The sequence below is a fragment of the Euprymna scolopes genome, chromosome 8, assembly GCF_053919585.1.
Source record: "Euprymna scolopes isolate OS-2025 chromosome 8, ASM5391958v1, whole genome shotgun sequence".
Classification (NCBI taxonomy): domain Eukaryota; kingdom Metazoa; phylum Mollusca; class Cephalopoda; order Sepiida; family Sepiolidae; genus Euprymna; species Euprymna scolopes.
This window is the reverse complement of record NC_136489.1, coordinates 159,112,236-159,122,586: the sequence shown is the minus strand read 5'-3', so window position 1 is coordinate 159,122,586 and position 10,351 is coordinate 159,112,236. Positions and strand designations below refer to the sequence as shown.

The 10,351-nt window shown below is 32.2% G+C and overlaps 1 protein-coding gene across 1 annotated transcript in view; it reads right to left on the bottom strand.

The window, feature by feature from the left end:
• Positions 1-8,918: 8,918 nt before the first annotated feature.
• The window catches only part of LOC145283865 (uncharacterized), a 151,511-nt gene continuing 150,078 nt past the window's right edge, over positions 8,919-10,351 (bottom strand). Inside the window, exon 2 of the mRNA XM_080132973.1 lies at positions 8,919-9,985. Within this exon, the coding sequence (XP_079989099.1) occupies positions 9,435-9,985 (551 nt within the window). The 3' untranslated portion in view covers positions 8,919-9,434. The remainder of the gene's footprint in view (positions 9,986-10,351) is intronic.

Genomic DNA, 10,351 nt, shown 5'->3' with positions numbered 1-10,351 from the left:
GTTAGAAATGCCGACTATCAATGCGATGGTTGTAAGTTCAATTCCTGCTTGATATATCAAGGTATAGGTATAAAAATTTAATTTGAATCAAAAAAATTACCTTGGATTTATTTTATGTAATGTAGATTTTGTTGCAGTTTAAAAACACTGTCTTTCATCTAGCAATTAATGATATAGATATAAAATTTTTCAATGATTTTTTAAGTGCAACAGAATGTACATTACATAAAATAAATCCAAGGTAATTTTTTGATTCAATTTAAATTAAATTTTTATACCTTACTTTGTAAAATTTATAAAAGTGCACTTTAAAGATAAATAAATTTCAAATTGAATCTTGTACCTTTATTTTTAAAGCCTATAGTAAAAACATTTTGCTTAGCAATTTTCATGCCTTGGATGAAATGCTTTATATATATATATATATATATATATATACTAGCAGTAAGAGCCGGCTTTGCTCGGGCCCTACGTACTGTTCATAACTTTATATACAGGGCGTCCGTAAAGTTACTATACAGTCTTATTGTTTTATTGTATTTGTACTAATAGTTAATATTTTTTTTACAGGTTTATTTAATCAATCATGCCACGCAAGCTAACTTTGGAAGAGCGCAACTTTATTTTGAAGCGATATTGGAAAACAGAAAACGCACAGGATGTAATTTGTGATTGGAATCATTGTTTTAATACAGATCCTCCAACACGTTTGGCTAATTATAAACTTCGAGACAAATTTGATGATATTGGCTCAGTTGCCGATGCTTCGCCTTCTGGTCGGCCAAGTGTGTGCACTGAACAAAATTTGGCTATAGTTGCTGAGGCATATGGCAGAAGCCCAAAGATTGTTAGTCTTTTCGGATGTAACACGTGTATTTTCTGAGATTTTTATAAATATAAAGGTGTTATTTCTTTTTATTTCTTTTGTTACAAATAAATATTTTAATACAATATCTTACTGCACTGTTAATATATTGCAGGGTGTCTGTATAGTAACTTGTAAGACGGTATAGTAACTTTACAGACACCCTGTATATATTAAAAAGTTTGATTCATGTCCAGGTAACCTACATCTAAAATTTCAAGTGTTTAGACCGAAAACTGTCGGAGGAGTTTAGTAGAGTTTGCAAAGGTCAACTTAGTAATAAGTAAATATATATATATATATATATATATATATATATATAATATTCAAAAGCAGAAAAGAAACACTATTTCATCTGTGGCATAGACATGACTGAGATTTCACTATTTCACGTTTTTCAATTCAAATGACCACAATTTTTGCCGTATAATCAAAAGAAAAAATATCATTGGTATACATAACCTATGTTTCTAAGTAAAATATAAGCAATAATGTTATTAAATGTCTTCAGTTACTTCTGTAAGTCACTCATTGCCCACATAATCCCACCAGCAGAACCATAGAAACTCAACGCATTTATCTACTGCTTTATGGTCCCCGAGAAGGGGATCAAAATTGGATTTTATGATCTTATAAATTCAATGTTGTGTTCTTATTTGGCTTGTCATTTTCGGGTCCGTACCGAATGCTGTTACAGTAGAACCCCGGGATATTACATTAAAAATTAGTAACAAAATACAGTACAGTATACAGGGTGTTTCAAAAGTCTTGGGAACATAACGATTTTTAATAACTCAAAAACTATTAGGAGTTGAAAAATGAAATTGGTACCGTTGGAAAGGTTAAAGTTTCAAGCTTGATTAAGCAAGCTTTAAAATTGCACCAGTTTCATTTTTCTACCTGGAATAGTTCATGAGATATACGCATTTGTAATGACTTTTGAAGCACCCTGTATAATACGCTAGGTACAGGCAAAATGAATGCCGATGCTCAAAATGTACAAACATTTTGACCCCTCCCTTTACTTAAAAATTCACCAAAAATCAGGAAATTAACCAATTTTAATAAAATTTTCAGTATTTATAAAATAATGATCACGGAATATAATAAACCCATTATTTTTATTTAACTCTTAGTTCAAATGTACTATTTTGTTTAAACAAAAAATACCTTTACTAAAGTTATGATTTTCTGCAGTAAAATAAAAAAAAAAATGCCAGAATTTATTTTTGCTTTTTTTTTTTAATGAAAATAAAGCATCGTGAATTTTAACAATTTAAAAAAAAATTTATTTACTTTTTACAGGAACATTACGAAAAGCCCCTTAAGTTTGTATTAATGAATTCGATACAACTCGAAGAAAAATGAATTTCTCGAGCTACCGATATTATCATTGAATTGAGCATTGTTTATTTAATATTTTCACACACAAAAAAATATCATAATAGCAAAAATAGTTCTACTTTTTTTTAATTACAAATTTCACATAATTCTTATATGCAAGATTTTAATAATTTCCTTGCTCGCAAGAATGTGGAACTTTCTGCGTAACATAATTTGTATATAATCTCGAACAATAATTTTAAAAAATTAATTTAAAAACAGGAACATAAAAATAAATTAAAAATGATAAAAATTGATACAAACGTTCAGAATAGGAATGTACGGATGCATGTCCAGGAAAAGAGAAATCTGACACCCCAACCTCCTTTTACTATCATGACTTCATTTTGAAACAGCGTTTCGATTAGCTGAAATTTAAGGCTTCCATATAATCGTGTTTACAAACCTTTATCGGTTGCGTTTTGGCGAACGGCATAATTACTTGCTTTTTGAGGGCTAATTAAGCCATATTTTGTATAAAAAAGGTGTTTTTTAAAATTGAATTCAATATCATCGGATTTTACTAATTATCATTGAAATAGACTCAGAAAAATAACATCTCTTTAAGGATTTTTACAATGAATTTAATTTCAAAATTTAGCTAAATTGGTTAGCTCGCCGTGAAAACATATTACATAACTTTTTTTTTTTTCGTGTACAAATTTTTTCCTTTAAGAAATTAACTTTAGTCTCTAATCTTTCAAATACAATCAAAAAGAAGTCGGAAACCTACAAAAAAATTATGATGAATCGGCTTTCAAACTAGGTCTCCCTATCTTTATCCCCCATACCTATAATACACATGTATATAATCAAATAACATAAATTACATCGTAAGGCGGTGAAAATACCGCAATAAGGTATCGGAAACACGTCGCATTCTACATCGTAATCTGAAAAAAAAAAAAAAAAAAAAAACTATTCTACGGCCACCGTATCTAGGGTTCTGCTGTATATAGTGTACTGAGTCTCTACGCTTCCAGGTGAGCCTTGTCTAAAAGATAGCGGTTTCAATCCTACCCAAAGCAGGCCAAAGGATTAGTTGACCAAAACGTGGCGAGACAACAACAACTATGGAAGGCAGTAATTACTGGATAAGGTTACAAGACTCAGCATTCCTATTCCGTCCTGGTTAAACACTTGAGGAAGGCCAGAGGATCAGTTGGCCGAAACATGGTGAAACAATAACAACTATGAAGATAATAACAGTCCGCAAAAAAAAAAAAAAAAAAAAAAAAAAAAAAAAAAAAAAGATTACACAAATTATGAAACCTCTTTCCAAAAGGAAATAAAATAAAATAATTTTATAAAAGATATGAATTATGTTTTTAAAATCCGGAAATTAAATTATTAACATGAAGCCTATAACACAAGTTTGATATTTCGTCCATATTAAGTAAAAACAAGTGAAGCATGCACGGTCACACGTGAGTGCACAGTGTACGAGGCATAGAAAATGACCGAGTTAAGCATTTGTCCCCCTCTATTTAGCCCCTAAAGTCCCCAGGGGACGTCAAATCCTGGTGAAAATGAACAAACGTTGCAGTTTTAAGCCTTAACATGTGTAAATTTGAGTTCTGAACCATGCAAAAAAAGAAATGACTAAGTTCATTTGCCCCCCCCATTAAGCCCTCAAAAGTTCCCAAGACCTTAACATATTTAAATTTGAGTTCAGCACTAAGCAAAACTGCTAAATTGATACACACAGAAAATTTTGGACAAATATGGTAAAATAGTCCCAAAAAATGGAGTGTTTTTATTAGCTCTAAAGACCCCCTGAGGCACATCCAAGAGTTATCGCGAAGTATAAACAAACAAAATTATATAGAAATCAGTTACAACTTTTCAGAAAGTTTTATAAAAATCCAAGGCATCATTTTTTTTTTAATGAGCACAAAAGTGTTAATTTTAGCTATTTTAACCCGAAAGGCACCCATGGGGGGGGGGGGAAGCAACCGGAATTTTCATGGAAAATCGGTTCTGTTACTTTTTTTTTTTTTTACTCATATCATGTCTAATGTTGGTGCAATATTTCAAAAAAAAATTCCAAGCCGTAGTTATTGATAAAAGTGCGGACAGACAGACAAGGGTGAATTCACAGGTCTACTCTCCGTTTCTAAGGGGGGGGGGGGGAAACCATGCCACAATAAAAAAAATTTTAAAAATGCATTCATACATAATAAATAAAAAATGATACATAATAAAACAATAACAAAGAAATCAGTTTCGTTTTGTTTACAAATTGAATTTTAATAAATTTCAGGAAAAAAAATAGTTCACAAAGATGAATCTTTTAAAGCCTCGTTCTGATGAGGATATATTTATTAATCCATTGTTTTCCTCCATTATTCAGACATTTTTTTTTCTTAGTAATAAAAAAAAACTTTGAAACTTTGTTCATGATGTATTTTATCATAATGAAAATATTAAATAAGGAATTTTGGAGAGTATTGAATATGAAAAGGTTTAATTTTTTTTTCATTTTTTAATTGTTTTTTTTTTGTGACTTCTTGTGATTTTCATAGGGAATATATTGAATGCGTATAACTGTACATGATTTACATGTGTGTACACATTAATTTGTTATGTCAACCATATAATACAAAAGAGGGCTTGGTTTCTTTTTTTTTTTTAGGAATTTCATTTTTATAACTCACATATTTCTTAAAATTCAGAAATTGTTTCATTTTGAATTGATTCAAATTGTGTCGGATATTTCAAATTTGGATTGCAATTGTTTTCAGTTCATTTTTTTTTAATGAAATAAACGTACAATGATTCACAAATAAAGAAAGGAATTTTAGATTCTCCAAAATTTTTGTTACTTTTGAAAAAGTTTTTTTTATTTATTTTTTTATTTATTTATTTTTTTTTTTTTACTTTTTCAACACTTAACGTCTGCTAATTTATAAAAAAGAATGTATGTGAAAATCTTCCAATCTTTACTAATTCGGTATTTTGAATAATCTCGAATTTGAAGATGCATAAAAATGGATGGAGAATAAAAAAAAATTGCACGGACAAATTGACGCATTATTCTTAAGTTTTAATTTCATTATTATAGGGACAATTCTAATATTGTTAGAATAGAAGAATTTGGTTATTTTGATTGACAGGATTCGAACATGGATTGTCAGTTCTACAGACTATGACATCAACCATCTTTTGTCAAGAATACCAAAATAAAAGAAATCTTTAACCCTTTATGACTTGCTTGAACTAATACGTTCAGACATAAATGAATGAATATAACGGCATAAATTAAGTGTAATTGATTCAAGCACGCCTTGTACGTATTAGTTCAGTATCTGTGTAAGTGCCAGAGATATTCAGATTGCAATTGTCCATTGCTTACATTCAGTATGCCGCCATCTTTCTAAGAGAGTTGTCATAAACACACTTTTTTCAAGCACTATGGATAATAATTAAGGTAAGTTTATGAAATGCAAAAATTCAAAGTGGCAATTTAACTATTGAACTTCGTAATGAAAGGTCGTTATAGTGAAAAAGTCTTAAAATTCTCTATCTATATAAAAGCCAAGTACGTCCAAGGATGGAATACTGCTGCCATATCTGGGCAGGAGCTGCGAAAAACAGCTTATCCTGCCTTGACAGAGTACAAAATAGACTTCGTGGCTTAGTGCGGGATGCCCTTTTCTCTACCCTGCAACCTCTCTCCCACAGAAGAGACGTTGCGAGCCTATCCTTGTTTTATCGTTATTTCCATGGCAGATGCTCGTCTGAACTCCAATTTCTGGTCCCCCCCCTCTTCAATCTTTCACAAAAAACACCCGTCTAGCTGAATCCACTGTCAAAAATTTTCCCCACTCTTTATCTGTGCCTAAATCAAAACGTGGATTCCATGAACAAAGCTTCTTTCTTAGAACTGCACGCCTGTAGAACTGTTCCGTCTGCCTGCTTCCAACCTGACTACAACTTGGATGTGTTCAAGTCCAACGTTAACAAATTCCTAATGAACCGCCCCCTTAAGTAAACACTTCATCAAATCTCCACACTAACGTAATGTACTTGCAATAACCCTTATCCCTGAGTGGCTTCCGGGCCTTGATAAGTGGTGACCACTGTAAAAAAAAAAAAAAAAAAAAAATCAATATCGTTACACTTTAAACTAAAATTAAGAATAAATATTTTTTTAATCATCTGCATCATAATTCAGGTCATAGAGGGTTAAACATTTGTTTCTAAACTTATAAATGTATAAATAGAAAAAGAATTTTTTTTTTTTTTTGTGGGGAGGAGTTTGGTTGAGGAATCATTATTTATCTAGTCTTAGAACTATCGTAGTTTTATTATTGTTATTATTATTATTATTCGATTACATTTCGGCTGACAGCCTCTCCGGTCTTCTTCCAGTGTAGTATTGTTCATCTATGCTAACATTTCATCGATCGGTTACATGTTTCAACGTGTGTTTCATATTGCTACACCCGTCCGTATCGATAGATCGTCTAATGGGTTATGTGAAAATTTGTAAAGTTGACGATTCTCAACGCTGAGCTTTGATGAAACACTGACGTCACTTTTTGTGAAGTGTCCATTGTATTCAACTGCAAGCATGTTTTTTATTATTAAATCTTAAACTCTACGGTTGATATAAGAACGTTTATGTCGTTCTGCAAGCAATTACTTATGCACGTAATATGCAATTGCTTGTCAATTGGAATAAGTAAACGACACGGCCACTTATAGAAAACATACAGATACACAATCAACAAATTTAATACATGTTCTGTGCAAAAATATGGACCAATACACAAGGTAAAATACAGCCTTTTTTTTTTTTAATTTTAAACATAACTAGCTGGACGCTCGGCGTTGCCCGGTCATACAATACGTTTAAACATGAGATCTTAATTTATAGAATCAATCTTCTATTGCATATCATATTACGAGGAATAATTTGCCCAGTGGACTAATTCGAAAAAAAAAAATAAAATAAAAAAAATACGATAATGATAATGTCGTTCAAATTCTGTGTGTTTGTTTACAATATCACGTCAGCTGATATTTTGGCTTGACAGTGAATGCTCAGTAAAAGTCATTCGTGATTAATGTCTAGTTTTAAAATATGCAAACGAAAAAATGATTTGTGGCGATTTTAAATGGCACCAAATCTTTTATAGTAAATTTAACGCATTAATGAAAAAAAATTAAAATAAAATTGTGAGGTACACCCGGGCTTAAACATGGAATCAATCGATCTGTAGTCGAATGCTCTGCCGCTGAGCTATATCCACAGATGTCAATAATTCTGTTTGTTTTTTTTTTTTTGTTTTTTTTAAGAACAAATCCTTGGCTAAATTTTTATTATCTCCCTTGTCGGTGTAACTAATCAAAATTCCCCTGTAATTTTATTTTTTTTTAACTTGCAACTATTTTTAGGGTCGGATTTTTTTTCGATTTTCAATACTTATTCTATACAAAACATGTACTTTCTATAAAAAAAAACATGCCTGAGAACACTGCCAAACATATAGATTACCTTTGTGTGAAATTTGCAAATGACAAGCCGCTTCGGAACCTATGAGGAAGGAACCTCTCCCCCCCCCACACACACACAAAAGTGATTTTTATATAATAGTAGATATTTTAATCATATTTAATCATGTAACTATGTTATGGGAGGTGACGGTCGTGAAGCGGTTAACAACACTAGCTGACGACCTGGGTATTCCAAGTTCGAATCCAGTTCGCTTCACAAACTCACTTTCACTAAGGATGTTGGCAACCTTCATGTGGCCCTTCCCGTAAATATTTCATGTCTTTCTAGAAAGAATTCCGACTAGAAAAATGACAAAAATACCATGTAAATGACTGTATATTATTTATTCCTGTTATATATTTTCGTAAAGAAATACGCCAGTTACGTTCAGATTTTTAACACCACCTTATACTTGTATGAATAGTGCGAACAATTAAACAAGGTAATTACAAGGGAGTCATCACGTATCAAGGCCTGAAGGCCATTCGAGCATAAGGATTAGTGAGTGACCGGTTGTCATCAGGACAGCAGTATAGGAATCGCTAGTGATGGAAATTTGAGATTTAAACATCAGGAGTATCCGAAATAAGTGATAACGGATTGTGGGATTTATATAATAAATGCCCATTCTTTGGATAAATATAACAGAAGAGTATGGTGCAAAGAGTTTAGGGTTTAAAGTGAAATATATTTGATTGTGTTATTAAAAGTTAACCAAAACGTTCAGTGCATTTTTTTAACTAGTACAGTTATCTATAAAGGTGAGAATGCGTGTGTGAAGACATTCTCAACCTATATACTCAACTTGGTATATAGAGTATTCGGACACGTGGAAAACTTTAATCGGTTTTCAGCCGAAAAAAAAAAAATAGGGGTTATGGGGTCAAAATTTAAAAATTGGTACGTATGGGTGATCGGATTTTTATCTGTTTTCAACTGTTTCAAGATTGCGCATGCGTAGTCGTGAAATATGACAGTGTCTTTATGTTAAATAAAAGTTGGTTGGAAAACACTTTTTAAAGAGCATGTCAAGTTGGTTCAATGGTTATTGTGCTTGACTCACTGTCTAGATTTTTGTTTCGATCTCATCTCGAGTATTTTTTTTTTATTATTCTCAAGAATTGAACTGTTTAGAAAAAACATAAGACTCGAATGCACGGGTCTTAGTTTTTTTTCTGTTTTTTATTTTTATTTTTTTAAGGAATTTAATGTTACTGGCAACGCCAGACTAGTAATTGAGCAAAGGGGGTGAGGGGGTGTGGAACACCATCGCGGATGAACAATACAACTGGAGAAGGCCGGAGAGTACACCTTTTGAAACTTGGTCGAAAAAAATAAATAGTAACATTGCGCAACAGCTAAAGATAAAACAGTGCAAAATTAATGTGTACACATTTTTAAAATTTTTATTTATTTAATTTTATTTTTTCGCAATCCAGGTTTTTCAGAAAAAAAAACTTTGAAAACACAAACATATCGGCATAAAAATTTCATTTTTTTTCTTTTGATTTTCAAGTACTTTTTTTTCTGATTATTATTTTAATTTCTAAATGATTGCGAATCAAAAATACTTTTAACATTTGAAAAAAAAAAACAGAAAAAAAACATGTTCGTTAGATTGTCTTATTATTTTTTTCTTTTTTGAAATCATGTTCAATTTAATGTGATTTGACAAATCAATGTTCACCATGCTCGGATCCCGTGATGGATTTGTGATTGCACGTATCCGCTCTGCTGAAGTTGATTCACAGACCCTATGTTATTGTTGTTGTTATTGTTATTATTTGTATAAGCAGGTACATTCGAATATGCAAAAGGGTTGACATTATAAGGGGTCGAATAGGGAGGACTGACGTTGCTTTGTCCTAGGCAGGGTTTACCATCTCGGACCAAAACAGGAACGGCAACACGTCTTGGCGGGTGCATCGTCGACATCTCCAGGCTTTTGTCCTGGCGTTGTCGCTTGCATTTATACCGACGGTTCTGAAACCAGATTTTCACCTGTGTCGAAGTCAATTTGAGCATGTTGGCCAGCTGTTCGCGTTCCGGGGCCGACAAGTAACGCTGTTGCTTGAAACGTCTCTCCAGTTCAAATACCTGAGCCTGCGAGAAAAGTACTCGTGGTTTCCGTCGCTGACGCTGGCGTAATAAGGCGCAGTCACCACTGGTTTCGCCGTTGTTATTGGAATCGCCTTTGCTCTTTTCGTTTTCCGATGTTGACGGGCAAGTCATTTCTGTGAAACAGAAAGAAAGATTAGATTAAGATAAAATTACATTAAATCCAGGCATTTAACACGGACAAGAATATATCTTATTATAAATTTTCCTAGTGTGTGTGTGTGTGACGCGGTTTATCTCAGTCTACAGGCAACCCACCCAGGCAAGTAAGGTACCGAAATGAAGCTTATGACCCAGCGGATGTTTTAGTGATATTTATATCCATGTTTGATCTATGGAAATGCAAAATAATAATAATAATAATAATAATAATAATAATAAATAACGATTTACTAAACAACGTTTTATTTATTGGATATTTTTCCGGTACAAGGTCTCCAGTTTGCCCAGCTGGGCAAACTTGGTTTCTTGTTTATTTAAAC